The sequence below is a fragment of the Somniosus microcephalus genome, chromosome 9, assembly GCF_052327205.1.
Source record: "Somniosus microcephalus isolate GS21.2 chromosome 9, FLI_Smic_1.0, whole genome shotgun sequence".
Lineage (NCBI taxonomy): Eukaryota > Metazoa > Chordata > Chondrichthyes > Squaliformes > Somniosidae > Somniosus > Somniosus microcephalus.
The window spans coordinates 21,454,615-21,477,961 of record NC_140995.1 but is presented as its reverse complement, the minus strand read 5'-3'; the positions used below and the strand labels follow the sequence as shown (position 1 = coordinate 21,477,961).

Below are 23,347 nucleotides of genomic sequence, written 5' to 3'. Positions count from 1 at the left end.
GAAAGAGAGACTCTTTGGTATTGGGTAAGAGAGTCCATATTAATTTTCCATGTTTGAAAAAAATGTAAATGGCTCTATACTGGAAGATGCTGTATAATTATTGAAATGTGTCAAATTCCTCAGAAATTTGTTTTGTAAACTGAATTGTCGTGGTGCTACGGCATCGTACTCAAGTTCGCAAGCGCACAGTGGCACACAAAGCTTGAGCGTGAAGAATTTGAGAGAAAGAAGACCAGCGAGTACAGCCTGCTTTATCCACACACATACACACACTTATACAAAAGCAAAATACTGCAGATACTGGAAATCTGAAATAAAAACAGAAAACGCTGGAAATACTCAGCAGGTCAGGCAACATCTGTAGAGAGAGAAACAGAGTTAACGTTTCAGGTCGATGACCCTTCGTCAGAACCATGCTGCGTATTTCCAGCATTTCCTGTTTTTATTATACACACACTTACTTCTACTTACCAGAAAAAAACCTTACAGTACCAGGAGGATTGTACATACTCCTCAATAAGTGCACACCTTGACATAATATGGTTTTTGGGACACTGCTAGTTCTAGCCAGTACTACTCCAGTGTAAGAAAAGAAATTTAGGTAGGTATTGCCGTGATGATTTAAGCACAACAGCAAATTTGGCACCAAGTCCAACTTGGATTTTTTCAATGTAGGCTTAATGCATTATATCTAAGCAGGAACGCATTGTAATTTTTACCATGGATACTGACATGAATCAGTCATTCATGAAAGAAAGACATGAAATAACACTGAGCGGCCTACGGGTGGCGCTGTCCAGGGAGAGTATAAATACTCGGGCACGGGCCCAGCTTGCGCAGGACATTCTTAACAGGAACTAGTGAAGGACACAACTAGACCTCCATGTTGTAAAACTGTTGATTAAAGCTTTGTTTAACGCTTAGACCAAGGGCCTAGTTTTCTTACGTCAGATACTAAATGGAATCTAACTTCAAGTAAATTTGAATTTGCCATGGTTACACCAAAGATGTGTAATAGTCAGCGCAAGTCTACAATATCATTCTAAAGCTGAGTTTCCGAATGCAGCGTTCTCAGAGATACAATTTTGACATCAATCAACATGTCCAGAATCAATAAATATCAACTGCAGGTACATACACCACAATGCAGTAGGAAGTCTTGAATTACTGATCACAGATCATACACAAAACCAAGTTATTAATAAGTATTGGAGAATAGAAGTAGAGCTTAAGAAAAAGAAAAGCTGCATCTGCCAAAAAACTAACCGTCACAATTTACTTCAGTTTAAAAACTTTTCAGAATTTCACATTAAATAAGTTGCTGAAATACAACCTGGCACCAGATAAATGCAGAAATGCGAGAGTCGGCGGGAATCGCGGGCTGAGCGGCTGTATAAAGGCTCCCGAGACCCAGGTAAGGCCTCAGTGCGAGAGTCAGCGGGAATCGCGGGCTGAGCGGCTGTATAAAGGCTCCAGAGACCAATCTCCAGTCTTGGAACTCGGAGGGAAGGAGAGAGGTAAAAAGTAATCCAAGTGTGACGTCACCAGAAAGCGGGTAAGTGATTGGTTGGTAAGTATTTCTCCCTTTTTAAGCTTAAATCTCTTTGGTTTATAGTTTCTAAGGTGTGATATTCACCATCTAGAATCGGGGCAGAGGGTATTTAAGAATAATATTAATAAATGTAATTAATTACATAGAATGGGAGATCAGGTGATGTGTTGCTGCTGCAATATGTGGGAGCTGGTGGACACCATTGATGCTCACGGTGATCACATTTGCAGCAAGTGTTGGCTGCTCGAGGAATTCCGGCTCCGTGTTGAAGAGCTGGAGTCAGAGCTTCAAACACTGAGACACATCAGGGAGGGGGAGAGTTACCTGGACACTGTGTATCACGAGGTATTCACACCAATTAGATTAATTAATTCAGATGTAGTCCGTGGCCAGGGTCAGGATGGTGTGACTAGAAGTGAGGCAGGTACGGGGATCCAGGAGGTAGTTTTGGAGGAGCTGCAACCCTTGCACTTGTCCAACAGGTTCGAGGCTCTTACTCCCTGTGAGGATGGGAACAGGGACTGTGGGGAGGATGAGCAACCTGGCCACAGCACCGTGGAGTGGGGGGCCATTCAAGTGGGGGGAGTTAAAAGAAATGTTGTATTGGTAGGGGATAGTATCGTTAGGGGGGATAGATAGAGTTCTTTGCAGCCGAGAGCGAGAGTCCCGAAGGCGGTGTTGCCTGCCCGGTGCCAGGGTTAAGGACATCTCCTCTGGACTGGAGAGAAGCTTGGAGTGGGAGGGGGAGGATCCAGTTGTCGTGGTCCATGTTGGTACCAACGACATAGATAGGACAAGGAAGGAGGTTCTGCTGAGGGAGTTTGAGCAGCTAGGGGCCAAATTAAAAAGCAGAACCACAAGGGTAATAATCTCTGGATTATTACCTGAGCCACGAGCGAATTTGGCTAGGACAAATAAAATTAGAGAGTTAAATGCGTGGCTCAAAGACTGGTGTGGGAGAAATGGGTTTTGCTTCCTGGGACACTGGCACCAGTACTGGGGCAGGAGGGAGCTGTTCCGTTGGGACAGGCTTCACTTGGCCAGTGCTGGGACTAGAGTCCTGGCGGATCATATAACTAGGGCTGTAGAGAGGGCTTTAAACTAACTAGTGGAGGGGGAGGTTCCTAGAGAGCAAATAATAAAAATGACAACAGAGAAGGTCATAGACTTAGGTAGCAGTGGGGAAATTAAAAACCAGAGCATGTCAGGAAGGGGCAGAAGGTATGGAGTAAAAGGTAAAGTAATAAAAAGGGCAAAAGCAGGAACTAAGTGTCACAAAACATCTTTGAAAGTTCTCTATCTGAATGCACGTAGCATTCGTAACAAAATAGACGAGTTAATGGCACAAATAACTACATATGGGTATGATCTTGTGGCCATTACAGAAACATGGCTACAGGGTGACAATGCCTGGGAATTAAACATACCAGGTTATTTAACGATCAGGAAGGACAGGCAGGAAGGAAGGGGAGGTGGGGTGGCTATGTTAATAAAGGAAGGAATCACTAATACAGAGAAATGATATTGGGTCAAAAGATCAGGATAATGAAACAGTTTGGGTGGAGGTAAGGAATAATAAGGGGAAAAAAACACTAGTGGGCGTAGTCTACGGGCCTCCGAACAGTGGCAACTCTGTTGGACGGAGTATCAATCAGGAAATAGTTGAGGCTTGTAATAAGGGAACATCTATAATTATGGGGGATTTTAACTATCATATTAATTGGACAAATCAAATTGGGCAGGGCTGCCTTGAGGATGAGTTCATTGAGTGTATTAGGGATGGGTTTCTTGAGCAGTATGTAACTGAACCGGCCAGGGGGCAAGCAACCTTAGATCTGGTCCTGTGTAATGAGACAGGATTAATTAAAAATGTCCTAGTAAAGGATCCCCTTGGAATGAGTGACCATAACATGGTTGAATTCCATATTCAATTAGAGGGTGAGAAGGTTGGATCTCAAACAAGCGTTCTAAGCTTGAATAAAGGAGACTATGAAGGTATGAGAGCGGAATTGAGTAGAGTGGATTGGGAAAATAGATTAAAGGGTAAGACGATACATGATCAGTGGTGTACATTTAAGGAGTTATTTTACAACTTCCAAAAAAAATATATTCCACTGAGAAGAAAAGGGTGTAAAAGAAAAGACAGCCATCCGTGGCTAAGTAAAGAAATTAAGGATAGTATTTGACTAAAAACAAGGGCATATAAGGTAGCCAAATCTAGTGGGAGGATAGAGGATTGGGAAAACTTTAAAAGACAGCAAAAAATAACAAAAAGATTGATTAAGAAAGGGAAGATAGATTACGAAAGTAAATTAGCAAAAAATATAAAAACAGAGAGTAAGAGTTTTTATAGTTATATAAAAAGTAAAAGGGTGGCTAAAGTAAATGTTGGTCCCTTAGAGGATGAGACCAGGAAATTAATGGTGGGAAATATGGAGATGGCAAAAGCACTGAATGAATATTTTATATCAGTCTTTACAGTAGAAGACACTAAGAATATCCCAACACTGGACAAACAGGGGGCTAAAGGGGGGGGGGGGGGGGAGGAGCTAAACACGATCAAAATCACTAAGAAAGTGGTACTCGGTAAAATAATGGGACTCAAGGCGGATAAATCACCTGGACCTGATGGCTTACATCCTAGGGTCTTGAGGGAAGTGGCGGTAGGGATTGTGGATGCATTGGTAATAATTTTCCAAAACTCCCTGGACTCGGCAAAGGTCCCGGCAGACTGGAAAACTGCTAATGTAACACCCTTATTTAAAAAGGGCAGTAGACAGAAGGCTGGAAACTATAGACCGGTTAGCCTAACATCTGTGGTAGGTAAAATTTTGGAGTCCATTATTAAGGAGACAGTAACAGGACATTTGGATAATCATAATTTAATGGGACAAAGTCAGCATGGTTTTATGAAGGGGAAGTCATGTTTGACAAATTTGCTGGAGTTCTTTGAGGAAGTAACATAGGGTGGATAAAGGGGAACCAGTGGACGTAGTGTATTTAGACTTCCAAAAGGCATTTGACAAGGTGCCACACAAAAGATTATTGCTTAAGATAAAAAATCACAGGATTGGGGGTAATATTCTGGCGTGGGTGGAGGATTGGCTATCTAACAGAAGGCAGAGAGTTGGGATAAATGGTTCATTCTCAGACTGGCAATCAGTAACTAGCGGTGTTCCGCAGGGGTCAGTGCTGGGTCCCCAACTCTTTACAATCTATATTAACGATTTGGAGGAGGGGACCGAGTGTAACATATCAAAGTTTGCAGATGATACTAAGATGGGAGGGAAAGTAGTGAGTGAGGAGGACATAAAAAACCTGCAAGGGGACATAGACAGGCTAAGTAAATGGGCAGAGATTTGGCAGATGGAATACAATACTGGAAAGTGTGAGGTTATGCACTTTGGCAGGAAAAATCGTAGAGCAAGTTATTATCTTAATGGCAAGAAACTGGAAAGTACTGAAGTACAAAGGGATCTGGGGGTCCTGGTGCACGAAACTCAAAAGGTTAGTATGCAGGTGCAGCAAGTGATTAAGAAGGCCAATGGAATGTTGGCTTTCATTGCTAGGGGGATAGAATATAAAAATAGGGAGGTATTGCTTCAGTTGTACAAGGTATTGGTGAGACCGCACCTGGAATACTGCGTACAGTTTTGGTGTCCATACTTAAGAAAGGACATACTTGCTGTCGAGTCAGTGCAAAGAAGGTTCACTCGGTTAATCCCGGGGATGAGGGGATGGACATATGAGGAGAGGTTGAGTAGATTGGGACTCTACTCATTGGAGTTCAGAAGAATGAGAGACGATCTTATTGAAACATATAAGATTGTGAAGGGGTTGGATCGGGTGGATGCGGGGAAGATGTTCCCGATGGCATAGTGGTTAGCACTGTTGCCTCACAGCGCCAGAGACCCGGGTTCGAATCCGGCCTCGGGCGACTGTCTGTGTGGAGTTTGCACATTCTCCCCGTGTTTGCGTGGGTTTTCTCCGGGTGCTCCGGTTTCCTCCCACAGTCCAAAGATGTGCGGGTTAGGTTGATTGGCTATGATAAATTGACCCTTAGTGTTAGGGGGATTAAATATGTGGGGTTACAGGGATAGGGTGGGACATGTGTTGGTGTAGGGGTTACGGGGATCGGGTGGGATATGTGTCAGTGCAGGCTCGATGGGCCGAAATGGCCTCTATCTGCACTGTGGGGTTTCTGTGATTCTGTGATGGGTGAAACTAGAACTAGGGGGCATAGTCTTAGAATAAGGGGCTGCTTTTTCAAAACTGAGATGAGGAGGAACTACTTCACTCAGAGGGTGGTAGGTCCATGGAATATGCTGCCCCAAAAAGCTGTAGAAGCTACATCATTACATAAATTTAAAACAGAAATAGACAGTTTCCTAGAAGTAAAAGGGAATTAAGGGTTACGGGGAGCGGGCACGAATTTGGACATGAGTCTAGGTTCGGATCGGACATGGCCCTGTGGGTAGCGGAGCGGGCCCAGGGGCCGTGTAGCCTGATCCTGCTCCTATTTCGTGTGTCTAATTCTGTTAGATTCAGGAGATGGTTCTGTGATCGTGGATTGGCGGTTAGGATCAGATCAGCCGTTAGGATCAGATCAGCCATGATCTTATTGAAAGGCGGAGCAGGCTCGAGGGGCCGATTGGCCTACTCCTGCTCTTATTTCTTATGTTCTTATGAAATAGACTACGTAGTAGGGAATCTATTGTTAAAATGAGGTTTTGAAAGAAGCACAGGAAAGTATTTTTGCGATAGTTTTTGATGTCATATTACAAAACATCTCACTGCTTCTTACAATAATTAGCAATCATTCCGGAGGCTCGTTTTAAAATGCTCTGGTCAAAATTTTTAACAGTCAATAAGTAGATCAAACTTCTTGCCTGATGGAGACCCACGATTTTGTCCCTTAGACACTCTGGTGCTATCAACAACAAATTGCATTTATATAGCACCTTTAACGTAGTAAAACGTTCATGGTGCTTCACAGGAGCGTTATCTGAGCTATAAGGGGGTATTAGCTTGGTCAAAGTAGGAAAGAGGGATAGACGGGGGGGGGGGGGGGGAAAAAGAGGTTTAGGGAGGGAATGTCAGTGCTTAGGGCCTCGGCAGCTGAAGGCACGGCTACCAATGATGGAGCGATTAAAATTGGGGATGCACAAGAGGCCAGAATTGGAAGAGCGCAGATATCTCAGAGGGTTGTAGGAAGTTGCAGAGATAGGGAGGGGTGAGGCCATGGAGGGATTTGAAAACAAACATGAGAATTTTAAAACTTGAGGCGTTGCTTAACCGGGAGCCAATGTAGATCAGCGAGCACAGGGGTGATGGGTGAACGGGACTTGGTGCGAGTTAGGACACGGGCAGCAGAGTTTTACGACAAGCTTAAGTTTATGGAGGGTGGAAGATGGGAGGCCCGCCAGCAGGGCGTTGGAATAGTCAAGTCTAGAGGTATCCTTGGCCCCCTCCTAATTCTCATCTACAGGTTGCCCCTTGGCGACATCATCTGAAAACACAGCGTCAGTTTCCACGTGTTCGCTGACGACACCCCAGCTCTACCTCACTACCACTCCTCTCGACCCCTCCACGGTCTCTAATTTGTCAGACTGCTTGTCCGACATCCAGTTCTGGATGAGCAGAAATTTTCTCCAATTAAATATTGGCAAGACCGAAGTCATTGTTTTCAGTCCCCGCCACAAACTCCGTTCCCTGGCCACTGACTCCATCCCTCTCCCTAACATCTGTCTGAGGCTGAACCACACTGTTCGCAACCTTGGTGTCATATTTGACCCTGAAATGAGCTTCCGACCACATATCCGCAGCATAACAAAGACCGCCTATTTCCACCTCCGTAACATCGCCCATCTCTGCCCTTGCCTCAGCTCATCTGCTGCTGAAACCCCCATCCATGCCTTTGTTACCTCTAGACTTGACTATTCCAACACACTCCTGGCTGGCCTCCCACATTCTACCCGCCGTAAACTTGAGGTCATCCAAAATTCGGTTGCCTGTGTCCGAACTCGCACCAAGACCCGTTGGCCCATCACCCCTGTGCTCACTGACCTACATTGGCTCCCGGATATGCAGCACCTCGATTTCAAAATTCTCATCCTTGTTTTCAAATCCCTCCATGGCCTGCCTCGCCCCTCCCAATCTCTGTAATGTCCTTCAATCTCACAACCACACCCCCGCCCCCCAAGATATCTGCGCTCCTCTAATTCTGCCCCCTTGAGCAGCCGTGATTATAATCGCTCAACCATTGATGGCCGTGCCTTCTGTTGTCTAGGCCCCAAGCTCTGGAATTCCCTCTCTCTCTTCCTTTAAGACGCTCCTTAAAACCCACCCCTTTGACCAAGCTTTTGGTCACTTGCCCTAATTTCTCATTGCTCGGTTTCAAATTTTGTGTCTTTTAATACTCCTGTGCAGCGCCTTGGGACGTTTTACGACGTTAAAGGCGCTATATAAATACAAGTTGTTGTTGTTGTTGTAACAACGGCATGGATGAGGGTCTCAGCAGCAGATGAGCTGAGCCAGGGACAGAATTGGGAAATGTTAGAGGTGGTACTAGGCAGTCTTAGTTAATATGCGGATATGTGATTGGATGGTCATCTCGGGGTCAAATACGACACCAAGGTTGTGAACGGTCTGGTTTAGCTTCAGACAATGCCAGGAGATGGATGGAGTCGGTGGCTAGGGAATGAAGTTGGTGGTGGGGACCGAAGACAGTGGCTTCAGTCTTCCCAATATTTATTTTTGCTCATCCAGTGCTGTCTGACAATTTAGAGAGAGTGGAGGGTCGCGAGAGGTGGTGAGGTAGAGCTGGGTGTCGTCAGTGTACACGTCGTGTTTTTGGATGATGTCACCGAGGTGCAGCATGTAGATAAGAAATAGGAGGGGCCTTGGGGACACCAGAGGTAATGGTGCGGGAGTGGGAAGAGAAGCCATTGCAGGTGATTCTCTGGCTATGACTGGATAGATAAGAATGGAACCAGGCGAGTGCAGTCCCACCCAGCTGGACAACAGAGGAGAGGCATTGAAGGAGGATGGTGTGGTCAACCGTGTCAAAAGATACAGGTAGATCGAGAATGGAATAGTTTACCTTTGTCACAGTCACATAGGATGTAATTTGTGACTTTGGCAAGAGCCATTTCGGTACTGTGGCAGGGACAGAAACTTGATTGGAAGGATTCAAACATGGAGTTCTGGGAAAGATGGGCACAGATTTGGGAGGCGACAATACGTTCAAGGAGTTGAGGGGACAGCAAGGTTGGAGATGGGATGGTAGTTTGCAAGGACAGAGGGGTCAAGGGTGGGGTTTTTTTTTACAAAAAGGAGGGGTGATGACAGCAGATTTGAAGGGGAGGGGGACACTACCTGAGGAGGAGGGGGAACCGTTGACGATATCAGCTAACATGGGGGCCAGGAAGGGAAGTTGGGTGGTCAGCAGTTTAGTGGGAATCGGGTTGAGGGAGCAGGAGGTGGGTCTCATGGACAAGATGAGCTCGGAGAGGGCATAAGGGGAGCTAGGAGAGAAACTAGAGAAAGGTGGGAGTTCAGGGCTACCAGTTACTGAATGCGGTTGCAAGCATTGCGGAGTGGTTTTATTTAAGACGGGTCAGCACTTTCACGCATTTACTATCCGAGTATTGCTGCATATTCGGCCAGTAAGCTGCTTTCCAGGACTGCGGGGCTCGAGATCGAGCCCTAGGTAAGTAATGTGACTATATATTCCGCTAGGTGACCAGTATGTAAGTTACTACATCATTGTTTGTTAGACACTGTCATTTGAACAGAAAGTACTCCCCTCAGACTTTCCTTCCATTTAAATCCATCACCTGACTGAGAGATGAGTTTTGTTGTTTGTCAGTAATTAGGTAAAAATAAACACAATTTAGTAACTCAAGATTTACAAGAGCTTCATCAATAAAGAAATCAAGGGACGACATTGTTACGACACCATCTGAAACAGTTAGCATTTCAGATGACAAAAACCATTTTGTGACAAAAGAGTATTAAACTATTCAGCAAATAGCAACAAAATATACAATAACTTACCGGCCAATGGGTCCAATTGCAACAGTAAAATTTCCGCCTAGTGTGAGATTTCCCCCTTTCGCAAAAGCATGAACTGCACGCTCGTGATTCAGGATTATCACCAAATCAGACACCTATAATAACAGTTAAAAGGGATTTAATTGATGCAACTGCCTAATATGTCACCAAAGAATATGCTGCTGCTTCATCATAACTCCAGAGAACAGAAAATGGCATTAGTAGTGAAAACCGAGGGGAATCATTGATTTAACACATTTGTAGCTACACCATTGACTGTTCTATCGGTGACAGCTGTCTGTTAAAAGGAATGCATGTAATAAAGCTGGCAAGCAAACAAAAATGAAGCACAGCCATTTATATTCATATTGTGGGTATTAGATTTTAAGCATAAAAGCGGGAACAAAGGTCAGGGGTGACCTCCGTCATGGGGGGGTGGGGGAGGAGTCAGGAGTGACCTCAGTCACTAGGGGGAGGGGTCAGGTGTGACCTCAAGTCACTGGGGGGAGGGGGTCAGGTGTAACCTTGGACACGGGGGGGGGGGGGGGGCGGGGGTGTTGGTCAGGTTTGACTTCAGTGACGAGTAGGGGGGAGAAGGTGTCGGGTGACCTCAGTCACTGGGGTGGGGTGGGGTGGTGGGGGAGGAGTCAGGTGTGATCTCGGTCACTGGGGGGGGAAGGGTCAGGTGTGACCTGTCACGGGGGAGGGGTCAGGTGTAACCTCGGTCACGGGGGGTGGGCGTCAGGCGTGATCTCAGTGATGGGTGGGGGGAGAAAATAGAGAGGGGTCAAGTCAGGAGTGTGATGGAATACTCTCCACTTGCCTGGATGAGTGCAGCTCCAACAACACTCAAGAAGCTCGACACCATTCAGGATAAAGCAGCCCGCTTGATTGGCACTCCATCCACCACCTTCAACATTCACTCCCTCCACCACCGGCGCACCGTGGCTGCAGTGTGTACCATCTACAAGATGCACTGCAGCAACTCGCCAAAGCTCCTTCAACAGCACCTTCCAAACCCGCAACCTCTACCACTTAGAAGGACAAGGGCAGCAGATGCATGGGAACATCACCACCTACAAGTTCCCCTCCAAGCCACACACCATCCTGACTTGGACCTGTATCGCCGTTCCTTCACTGTCGCTGGGCCAAAATCCTGGAACTCCCTTCCTAACAGCATTGTGGGTGTACCTACACCATATGGACTGCAGCGGTTCAAGGTGGCGGCTCACCACCATCTTCTCAAGGGCAATTAGGGATGGGCACTAAATGCAGGCCTCAGTCATGGGGCCGGGGGCGGGGGGAAAGAGAGATGGGTCAGGTGTCTGAATGTGCTTCAAAGTGTGACGTCACATCCACAGTAATTACATGCTCATTTGTTTTGCATTAGTAATGTATATGCGCAACTGTTAAAACATAGGCTACTAAAAAACATTGCCTCACTGTGCTGCGCAACCTACATTTTCCGTCCTGGCTACTTTGCTGTGCTCCCTTCCTCTGTCCCCAGATTCGGTTTAGAAAATATGGTCATCCTATTATTGCAGTGAAAGTATGAATAGTTAAAAAGGGACAGGTGTTCCTCAGTCATTTCGTTCCGACAGATGGAAGGCCTTTGCCAATTATATGTGAAAGTTGGGTGAATTATAAAGAGGATTGAATAAGCCGTCAGAGGTTGCAGGCTCCTATAGATTGAGGAGCATAGTGAAATAAATGCTGAGTAGTAGGAGGATGGAAAGGCTACAGATTGAAAGCAGAAAGAGGAGCTTAAAATTGAAAAGCATAAACAAGTAACATAGTTAATTGGAAAGTGAAAAGAAAAAAGGTCAGGCAATGATGGAAAAAAACTCACTAATTTCCTGGTCCTTCGTGGTAAAATTGTAGATTAAAATAAATTTAATTCAGTATCAATTTTTTTTTCCAAATTGATTCCATGAACATTAATCGAATTGAATGTTTTGATGAAGTAAGAGAGGATTGATGAAGGGAATGCAATGGATGTTGTCTACATGGATTTTCGGAAGGCGTTTGACAAAGTACCACCTCGAAGGCTGGGTAACAAAATTGAGGCTCATGGAATAGGTGCGTCAGTGGCAGCTTGAATAAGGAATTGGCTTAAGGACAGAAAACAGCGAGTTGTGGTAAATGGCTGTTTTTCAGACTGCAGGATGGTAGACAGTGGTGTTCCCCAAGGGTCAGTGCTGGGGCCACTGCTTTTAAAATGACCTGGATACTGGAATACACAGAGCAGAATTTCTAAATCTGCTGATGACATCAAACTTGGGGGTGTGGCAAACAGTGATGATGATACCAATCAACTGCAACAGGACATAGCAAGGCTAGCAGAATGGGCAGACAGTAGCAGATGGAATTTAATACAGAGAAGTGTGAGGTGATGCATTTTGGCAGACAGAACAGGGAGAGGCAATATACACTTAATGGCACAGTTTTAGAGTGTGCTGGGACAGAGGGACCTGGGAATTAATGTGCATAGATCCCTGAAGGTGGCAGGACATATTGAGAGAGTGGTTAGCAAAGTATATGGGATCTTGGGCTTCATAAATAGAGGTATTGAGTACAAAAGTAGAGAAGTTATGCTGAACCTTTATAAAATGTTGGTTAGGCCACAACTGGAGTATTGCATCCAGTTCTGGTCACCACATTTTAGGAAGGATGTGAAGGCCCTTGAGAGGGTGCAGAGGAGATTTACCAGAATGGTTCCAGGGATGGGGGATCTTGGCTACAAGGACAGGTTGGAGAAGCTGGATTTGTTTTCATTAGAGCAAAGGAGGTTGAGGGGTGATTTGTTAGAGGTGTACAAGATTATGACGGGTTTGGATAGGCTAGACGGGGAAAGGCTGTTCCCACTAGTTGATGGTACAAGGACTAGGGGACATAGATTTAAGGTTTTGGGCAAGAGATACAGGGGGAAACGTGAGGAAAAACTTTTTTATGCAGTGAGTGGTGATGACCTGGAATTCGCTGCCGATGGAAGTGGTGGAAGCGGAGACACTCGATGGTTTCAAGGGGAGACGGGATAGGCACTTGAGGGAAATAAACTTGCAGGGCTACGGGGATAGAGCGGGGGAATGGGACTGACTGGATTGCGCTACGGAGCCGGCACAGACCTGATGGGCAGAATGGCGTCCCTCTGTGCCGTTATGACTATGACTTTATAGGGTACTTTAGTGCAGCATATAGAGTACTTTAGTGCAGTAAATGAATAATGTATTTTATTACATAATATAATTCATTTGGAGCATGTGGGAACTTTGGGAAAAATATGCCTGCAATACTGCTTTTTACAGCACTCCTATCTGCTTTCATTTCATTTAAAGCAAGGACATTTTCATTTTTCAAAGTTTTCCTCAAGATTAAGTGTACACCATTGGGAAAGCAGGGGTATTCAATGAAAATCAATACACTCAATACAAAGTATATATCAATGCTCAAACTGACTTGTCTGTTAGTCATAGAAATGTTGTGACAGTGTATTAGCTGCGCTATATTTAGCAACTGTACAAAGAAGCTCCTGAAGAATTAATGGAGTAAAAGATGAGTCATCTACTGTGTTCAATGACGGAGAATCTATTGATTTTTTTTTTCTTTTTAATTTTGTAGAGTTGGACCAGGTATTAAATTTACAGCTCCTTTGCCACTGTCATTTTGTGCAAAATACTAACATCCACGTCACTTTTTTCAGCCAAGCTAAAATGCTGACCCAATAAGGTAATCTTGCCACTAGCTTTCAAACTGACAATGGCAATCAATCATGTGTGAATAACTGAAAGGTTACTTCATTTTTGCCCAGAATGAATAATGTAATGCTAACTCTCCAAATTAGACAGCTTTGCACATTTAATAAAAAGACCACATTTCTACTATAATTACACAATTAAGAAAAAGTCCACAGAAAAGAAAAAGTTGCAGTGAAGCAAGTTTTAAAGATCAAATGAGCTAAAAAGTATAAACAAAGGGATTATGGTGCCCATGATTTGACAGAGGTCAAATTGTGAGATATTGTTCAAATAAGCCCAGTTAGCTCCGGTATGCATTTAAAAAGTTAAAAAAATGTCTGAGATACATACTTTGAACTCATCTAATAATTTGTTTTACATATTAGGTTCATAGGTTTCTATCAGGTGTTATGTGTCAAGAGTTATTTCACATCAACTAAATACAGTAACTAGACCATCAAGGGGAGCACCAACATAAATTTATTAATTAGCTCCTGGCACTATGGGTTGGATTCTGCCCTCCCCCACCCTACCCCGACCCAAGCGTACTTCCTGCAGCTGGCTGGCGGAAAGCTTGGGCTGGCCGTCTGGTAGTCGTGGCAGGAGGCCTGGTCTACACTGAGGGCCAGGCCTCACTTACATCGGGACAGCTGGATGTGGCCAGAGTTCGAGTGCTGCGGGGCAGCCAGTCAACTCCGGACTGCCACAATATCAGGTGGCTTGGCTGAAGAACGTAGGTTCATTCAGGGGTGAAAGCCCTGATATTTGGAAGGGAGAAAGAAGCAGACATCATAGGTGCCCAATTTCCATCTTAACTGGGCCTATCATCTGACTCCAAGGGTCGCTCCAGTTGCCCAGCGGTAAGCCCCAGTGAACATTGCCATGGTCACAGTGGCAGCAGGGTGGTAGGTCATTGCCCACCATTTTCGGGGTGCTATTGCCCCATTTCCGTCGTATGCAAGGGCTGGAAATTCAGCCCTATATGTGCATCAGTTAATTATTCTAACATTTTGAGAAACATGGCTGGAAATATCCGAGACATAATTCAGTAACCATTGTTGCTATCATTTATGTTTGGATTGTAGGTGTATAAAAAATTACAAGTTACCCTATGGATTGGAAACATCAGCCCTATTCTGTGTACATCTTTCTTGCTATCCATATTCGATCTGTGGCTTCAAACTTTCTTCTACCAGTCACTTAAGTCAGTAAAACCCTCCGCCACACGTTCCTTGCTGGGAAAATTGACTAATTTGTTGGCTTATACTCCTCCTTATAATTTGAACAAGTCCCATTCCTGCAGCACATACCCACTTGAATGTTGCAAAGATAGTTTTCCAATTTAGTGGAATTGTACAACTATGTATTATCTTAATAATGGCTACAGTTACTGTGAAAACAGCTAACAGAGGCAGCCTAAGAATCAGGGAGAGATTTCCAAAAAACTGTTGTATTTAAGTACCTCTTAACTATACCCAGTATACATACGATAACTATGGTACTGAGTACAGCACACCCTAGATAACAATCAACATTTAGGTGTGGACCCTTCATCATAACCTTGGTAAAGTATTCGATCGCTAAATGATTGAAAAGAAGTCTGAAAGGGATGAGTATTAGAACTGCTGGAAGTAACCAAGACCTCACACTGTGTACTCAGATCTTTAAAAGCCGAGTTTCAAGTGGGAACATTTATAAAAAGGGTAAATAGGATGCCATCACCCCTGCCCTCACCAAGCTCCATTGGCTCTCTACGCCCAGTGAACGGATAAAAGATTCTCATCCTCACTTCCACGTCTCTCCCTGGCCTTGCTCCACTCTACCTGAGCGACCTCTCTTTCAACTGTACATCCCTGCATGCACTCCCCAACACCAGTTTATCCCTCATTTATTGGCCTCTTCAGTCACTACGCCCTCAGCTTCTGGAACTCCCTCCGTCAAGACCTCTAGCTCATGAACTGTCTACCTGCTTTCAAAAAGTCTCCTAAATATCCTTCCCTTACACCACGCTTTCCTACCCCCACCCCCCCCACCACACTTTTCTCCACGTTGTTTTGTCCATTACCTTGTAAAGTGCTCGGAGATGGCTCTCCGTGAGCAATGCTATAAAAGTGCAAGTTGTTGATAATAAAAGTGAGATTCAGAAATACTCATCCTTTTCCTTACCTTCCCTAGCTAGTCGCTCAATACCCAACAGCTAAATTATTTTAAGTTATTAAGGAGAACATGTCATAATCTATATATACGTAACAGAAATCAACAAATTATCCTTCTTTTGTCAAAATGAGTTTTAAACAGCACACTCAGAAGTGGCTTGGAGAAGTTACGGAGTCTGCTGGTAAATTACAGCTAAAGTAACTCCTTTTGAAATACACTCATTAACCCAGGGAGTTTTAGCTCCAATGGGTTCACACTATCAGGCTCAGTAGCTCCTCCTGGCTCTTTTAAATAAATATAGCTTTATGGTCTTGCCAATCCAAAACTTGTGTTTCCATTTAGCCAAAAATGTATATGTTCTGCTCATGAACACAATTTTTTCACCATTAAGAAACTATAGAATGAACCACCTTCAATGTTGGATCAGTTGTAAACAGAAGGGTTTGGTTTATAAATCAGAAAGTAGCAATGAAAAATGTATGGCTTTTAAAAATAGGTTGTATTTTTGTACTAAAAATAATTGAGCAGTGAACATCATATTTTAACTGGGAAAATAAAGGCTTTATCTTCTTGAAAACAATTTTACTCCAGTTAAATGAACACTACCCTGCAAGTGACTAGGAAATTAAGATTTGTTTAAGTCTTTGGAATGCCAGTTGTAGTGTTTAACAAAAGCATGGGATTATCATGAAACAAATGGAAATTCAATATGCAGTCATCTCATTTAGATATAAAGGGAGAAATAAAAGCAAGATACCATACAACATATTTCCAAACCCCTCAAATGTTCTTATGGATAGCCTCAGACATGGAAATTTACAGTATCAAATAGTTTTACCTAATTCAGTACACCATTGTTGAGAAGCGGAGGAAGTGATTGAGATTCATTGAAATTCATGAAACCAAATTACCCTGCCAGAAACATGGTTGATTTATTCCACTGGCGTCTCTCTTGCCCGCTATTTATACTGAATTGATCCATATAACCTTGTGACATCAATAAAAATGCTACCATTACTTTCCTAGACATTTTTTTTCCTCCAGACTTCTGCGGTCTGTGGAAAATTTAATAAAATGGCTTGCATTTGTTAGTTTTAACTCTACAGCTAAATGATCAAAAATACCTACGTGCGCAAAGTAACTGCTAACTCTTAAAATACAAAGGCAGTAGATTTGCTCCACATCCAGTATTGATTACGTAATGAATTTCAAAACTTTGTGGTATCATAGTTTTCTTGCCACGAATGAATTATCTTTATGCAGATTATAAAGGTTCAAAGTGGGCACAGTGTCGAGGTTATGGGCAAAATATGCAGCAGTTTTTGGATGTGCAGCGTCCAAATTAATCAGCGTATGAATTATTTTTTTGCTGCACACTCATCGGCATGTGATGATAACAAGAATGCAAGGAACTTTAAAGATTATAGGGCTGATTTTCCTGGGCAGGCGTGTACAGGACCAACAGGAGTGCAATGCAAGCTGAGCCCCAGGAAGGAATTACAGGAAACTTTCTGGTATCCGGCACGGACGGGACCGACGTGGTGCCGGTTCATCAACAATTCCGGATAACCGAACGCTATAGTAAAAGATACAGACCTTAGAGCTCCGTATAAAGCAACAAACCCTGTTGCTTAGCAACAGCTTCAGAACAACGTCCACATGTTGCAAGCGTCTCTGTAGCTTAGCAACAGCTGCAGCCAAACCCTTGCCTTCCTCCATTTGTTGCTGTGCAAGTAACAAAAGTTACCTGAACCGACTCCTGAATTTTGCCGGTTAACCGACATTTCCGGTTATTTAGGGGCTGGTTAATCGAAAGTTTCCTGTAGCACTTGAATCTCCTGTGGGTCCTCATCTGTTTACTGAGGGTGAATTACAGGTAATACCATACAGCATCATGGATGCAGCACTGAAAAAGTTCATTGACCTCATCAGAGAGGCAAGGTAGGGCACTGGCTAGCAATGCTTTTCACCAAGGATAAAGTAATTGCTGTGCGCACTTTGTTGCATTCTGTTCCTCACAATCTACAATGTTCTGCATGGGCCTGAAAGCCTTCTCTCTCTAGCATTCTGCATCTTCCTTGAACACCAGTTATTCCCCCCAGGGGAAGCATGCCCCGTGTGAAACGTTCCCAAGCTTGCTTGTCCCCCCCATCCACATGATCCACTTCTCTCTTACAAAGCTCATGTCAGAAGGCGGGCTGGTAACCATCGCCATTCATTCACTGTGTAAGAACCGACATTCCAGTTTTATCTCATTGGAGAAAGCAGCCCACATTGGCAAGGACCTCATCCCCTTTGAGGAATAACTATGCCCAGTGATGTGGCAATAGTGCAGCCCAAGTCTCAGACGGCAACTGTTCAAGACGTCAATGCAATCTAGCTAGGGCTGTAGATGGTCCTGGAATTGCCACTCTATACAAGGATATCCGCAGGTTCTGCAAGCTGGCCCTTAGCATCCCACTCTCACCGTAAACATCTACCACATTAAACATTCACTCCCTCCACCACCGGCGCACCGTGGCTGCAGTGTGTACCATCTACAAGATGCACTGCAGCAACTCGCCAAGGCTTCTTTGGCAGTGCCTCCAAAACCCCCGACCTCTTCCACCTAGAAGGACAAGGGCAGCAGGAGCACAGGAACACCATCGCCTCCAAGTTCCCCTCCAAGTCACACACCATCCTGACTTGGGAATATATCGGCTGTTCCTTCATCATCGCTGGGTCAAAATCTTGGAACTCCCTACATAACAGCACTGTGGGAGTACCTTCACTACACAGACTGCAACGGTTCAAGGCGGCGGCTCACCACCACCTTCTCGAGGGCAACTAGGGATGGGCAATAAATGCTGGCCTTGCCAGCGACGCCCACATCCTATGAACAAATTTTAAAAAACATGGCTGCTGGACTCCTCCAGACGAGCTGCCATTTGTTCAAGGCAAATCCATCAATGACCCAAACTACCTTTCATGCTCAGAAAGCACCTTTCTCTTAAAAGCTGGGCACCAGGTTCTGGTTCCCTGGCAGCTGGGGAAGGAGGTGACCTCATCCTCCGGCAAGGGGTTCCCCACACCTGCTCTTGCTGCTGTTCATCACGCCAAAGGGGGAGGGGCAGATTCACGGTACTGAACACCGTCTCTCTGTCAGCAAGTTAAAAAGCAATGTTCCCCCCCCCACCGCCATTTTAAATTTGAGGGCGCAGTCCCTTTAGAAGGCTGCAACGGTCTATTCAAAGTTTTGCACACACACACAAAATTTCACTTTGGAAAAGCCGGTCTCGGGCTGTGCGGGACTGGCAGACAGCTGCATGGCATAAGAGGAAATGTTAAAAAGACTAACAGCATTCTGCAACGAGCAGGAAAAAAAATGCAATACAAAAAGCCAGAATGCAAGAGCTCTCTTGACAATACCAGAATGAACGGCAGCTCTGGAAACAGTCGTGCCAGATATTTTGGAAGCAGCCTGCTCTGAACTGCATCCTGCGCTATCACAGGAAATCTGTGTGGAGCGGCATCTGACATTCATTAGCATATAATATACATTACTGCATCCTCTTCAAGTACAGCCACCTGAGAAGCCATATGGGAAATTCAGGGGCTGTGTTACTCGGGTGCAGAACAGGAGAAAAAGGATTTACTTGTGCATCACGCCTGTTTTTTTTTTGTTTTTGTTTTTTTTAAAAACCGTGCTATTTGGGTAGTAAATCCAGGAAAAAAATCAAGCCTTGCGTATAAAACAGTAAGGATTTAATCTGAAATCATTGGCTGAAAGGCAGCGGAAGTAAACTGACTGATGAAGATAAGGTGCAACATTCAGTTGCATTGCGTAATTAGGGCAGAAACCAATATTTCTGCTGAGAATGCAGAGCTCTTTAGAACTTAGGGATGTACCTATACAATATTTCATCAACTACAATAAAATCAGCAGGTCTGACCAGCATGCAGAGTAAAGGTGTTGCGCTGGTACAAAGTACCTTATTGAAAGACTTTTAATTACTTTAAGGAACTGCCAAAACCACAATTTACAGATAATTTATGATGTTACATTACATAATCTAATTCATGGGAAAAAGTGATTACAAAAAATAGGTGCCGTTTACTTTATTGGGAGAAACATTCTAAGCTTTAGTAGCAAAAGCTGGTCAGTGATTTCCTTCAGTTATGGAATGTACTACTTGTAGTTGGGTTCTGATGGTCTAGGAATTAAAGGATTCTTGATTGAACTGTTTATTAGAGAGATGTTTTGTGCTTATTCATGTGACTCAGCCAGATGGTAAAACCTTTTGTAATCAATCTAGTGAATGCAGATTGGGAGAGCAGTGGGCAATCTGGAGAGTCTTCAGATAACATAATTCCAACCTAAACCAAAAGGTTATACAATAAAGCCATTGGTCCTAAATTTCCTGGAGAGGCCTTGGGGAGGGGGGTTAGAAGAAAGGGAACTGGGGTGGAGCAGAGTTTATACCTGCCCATCGCTGACATCCCTGAACCTGTTGAAAATCTCGGCAGCTTTGGGGGCAGGTCCATAATATAAATTTCCCTCAGTTACATCGATTGTAATACCAAAATTGGCAAAAGATAGATACTGGCCTTATTCAAAATTCTGGCCTCCCTCCCTCACAGCTCACTAACCCTGGGTATGGTGCTACAATGAATTGCCTCCTCCCCCTGCCACCCTACACATGGACAGGAACCTCAATTGTGCCACAATAGTGCAGGAAGGGATGTCAGTGTGTGCCTGGAAGTTCCATTCCCTCCTCCATCCAGGCGATTGTGGAAGCAGGTGCATTATATACTTTATCTAACTCTTTCAAAAGGACTTAATTAGTACAGTATAATTAGTAAAGCAATCTGCTACTTTGAGAGGTGGGAAACAATTCTTCTAATTCTAAGTTTTGCTTGTTGTCTTCTAGTTTTTTTGCTCACAGTTTATTTTAAATAGCCTGCTGATCATTATTTTGTCTCAGCATTTGAAAGTCCTGGATCATATTTCTATCCTTCATAAAAAAAATTCTCCATTGAAAACAATTTTTTTTGTTTCTTTTCATCATTGAACACTGCAAGAATCATTGCCTCTCTTTTCTGATCATTCTTAGACAAGAATATTTTTTTTTGAAGGTAGTGTTTCCAAAATTGCAAAATATTCCAAATGCTGGAATGGTCTACTTCAACACAAATATCAAATGCCATTGAAAAACACCCCACAGTAGCAGCATCATATCAACAGAATATTTTCAGTAAAAGTCAACAGTCATAACCAAATCCATTAACTTTTCAGCAATGAACATATCTTCATCAGGTTTCCTACTGAGTTGTACGTTACCTTATATTTATGCATGCTCTAATACATCTCCCATTTCTACTAAATTAGCCTAGTTCCCTTTGAATGCTATTAACCGGCTTTGTACACATCACTTAACTGTTTCCATCGGCAAATTTTATATATGGGAAACTAGACTCTCTCTCATAATTTATGCAAAGTGTGAATGGCAAGTGATACAGAACATAACCCCGAGGGATTTTACTCTTTGCTTTCCTAAACAGAGGTTCTTCTATTTACCATCTTCTGCTTTCTTTTTTTAAGCCAACCAGAGTTCAAACTGTCCAAATAGCTTGTGATAAATAATCTGTGAATCGTAATTACTTTAAAGTCTCACACATGGAGGGCTAGTAAACCCAGTTGGAATTCCTGGGTTGGGTTGGTTTTTTTTTTTTAAAAAAAAGGTATGACAGGTGATATGGATAGTGGCCCAATGAGAATAACTTCTTGGATTTAATGCATGATAGTCATAGCAAAATGAGGACTGTGGGACAGAATGTGTGTGGGGGGACAGCAGTGGAGTAAAAGATTGTCTTTACTGTGAGCTCTGTGCCTTTTACTGAGCACAGACTCTTGTTTAGTTACTTTGGCTTGTAAAATGTTACCGAATCTCCAGAGGCTTTATTGCTTTGGTATCCTTGGAAATACTAGTAGAATTCTCACACAGCAAATCTTGACATTGGGCATAAACACCAGTTGTGGAGGGGGAAAAAAAAAATCTTTGCTGAACAAACATAATAGGAAACACAATGCTGAGTTTACATTCTTTCATTCATGCTATGTGACTGATATTGACGGTGGGAGAAAAAGTGAAGAGACTACTTTAGATACATCCACAAAGTAAAGTTTGGTGAGTCACTGCAGTGCATTCTGTAGGCGGTGATTCAATTAAAAGTTAACAGCTTAAAATTATTGTATGCGAATGCTTAATGCTTGGTATGACAATACTTTTCCTCTATTGAAGGTGTTGACCCATTTAGTTAAAACAAATAAGCACCTCTCTTAAATAGTGGACAGAGTAATGCCATATGAATGTGCTAAACGCTTGGACATTAATATCGCACACAGTAATGGTGCACAATATAACAATCTATAAAATGTTCACTACACACCAGTGATATTTAACATCTTTTCTTATGTGAATCAAATTACACCTAATGTACTGAAAATTCAATACTACAAAAAGATTAGCATCACAATTCAGAATATTAGAAATAGTAAGGGACAGCAATTTATTTCGATAGCAAAATACTGCGGTTGCTGGAAATCCGAAATAACAACAGAAAACGCTGGAAAAATTCAGCAGGCCAGGCAACATCCGTGGAGAGAGAAACAGAGTTAACATTTCAGGTTAAAGACCCTTCGTCAGATTTATTTCTTTGGCTTCCACCGCTATTTAAAAAAAAAATTGTTTGAAGTATTAATTGTGTATGTTGCGTGGTTTTCTAGTTAAAAGGAAATTTGCTTGGTTGGTTCAGGCAAAACTTATAAAATGGAGGAATTATGCATGGCTCCTGGAAAATAGAAGCCTGAAATCTGCTGGAGTGCAGACAACGTCAGTCCTCAATATTCTGTTGTCAGATGAGGAAAGTATATAGGAAAAGTAGAGGGCAATATGTAAACATGGTTAATATCTTAAATGGAGATGCTAAAGGTAGCCAAGTGAAAAACACTTGGAAAGGGGCAGACAGAAACAAAGATGAAAGCAGCAAGATGGAGGGGGTCAGGTTGATACTTATATAAGTGCTGGACTTGAAGGAAATAGGTTGTCACTGTGTGAGAACTTTGTTCCAGATCAAAAAAAGTAGACATGAATACGTCATTAGATCACATGCAGTATAAATCTCTGAAAATAAAATTATTTAAACAGTAAATATTTTAATTATTTGCAACAGTGATTAGAATTATAGTTAATTATCTTTCCCCTAAAGATCAATTACTCCATAAAAGACGATGAATCAGGAAGGTGATGAAAAGGCTTTTATTAACTAGAGAACAGAGCATGCCTCTCGTGGGTGGCTGGTTCCAAGAAGGAAGTGAGTCGGCGAAACCCCCACCTTTATACCTGGTCATGTGGGCGGAGTCAGCTGAGGCATGCCTTGGTACACAGCGCCACCCAGAGGTAACAATATACAATAACAGTGGTTTGCCACATTCACCCCTTGTTTAAAATTAAGTCCGGCGGGGTGAAGGGTACTACAAGTTCGTGTAGTTAAGTCTATCAGGAGGCCTTGTCTGACGTCCCGATCGTCGTGGTGGTGGCGGCGGTGTTGCAGCATCCAACGTCAGATCTGGTGTCTGGGTGGTCAACGAAGGGTCCTGGGGCTCCGGCATGTCGTCTGCAGGGGTTGGATTGGGAGGGGTGGTGGGGGATAACGGTGGTAGTTCGGGGGTACCCGAGGGTGCGAGATCTCGTATGGAGACCGTGTCCTCCCGCCCGTCTGGGTATGTCACCCAGGCATACTGGGGGTTGGCGTGCAGGAGGTGCACCCTCTGGACCAGGGGGTCCGTTTTATGGGTCCTTACGTGCCT

General features: G+C 43.6%; 1 protein-coding gene across 1 annotated transcript in view; it reads right to left on the bottom strand.

Moving 5' to 3' along the window:
• Positions 1-23,347, bottom strand: part of sh3yl1 (SH3 and SYLF domain containing 1) — a gene marked incomplete at its 5' end in the record, with an annotated part of 214,957 nt that overhangs the window by 117,437 nt on the left and 74,173 nt on the right. The window contains one exon of the mRNA XM_085997171.1: positions 9,611-9,723. Within this exon, the coding sequence (XP_085853297.1) occupies positions 9,611-9,723 (113 nt within the window). The remainder of the gene's footprint in view (positions 1-9,610; positions 9,724-23,347) is intronic.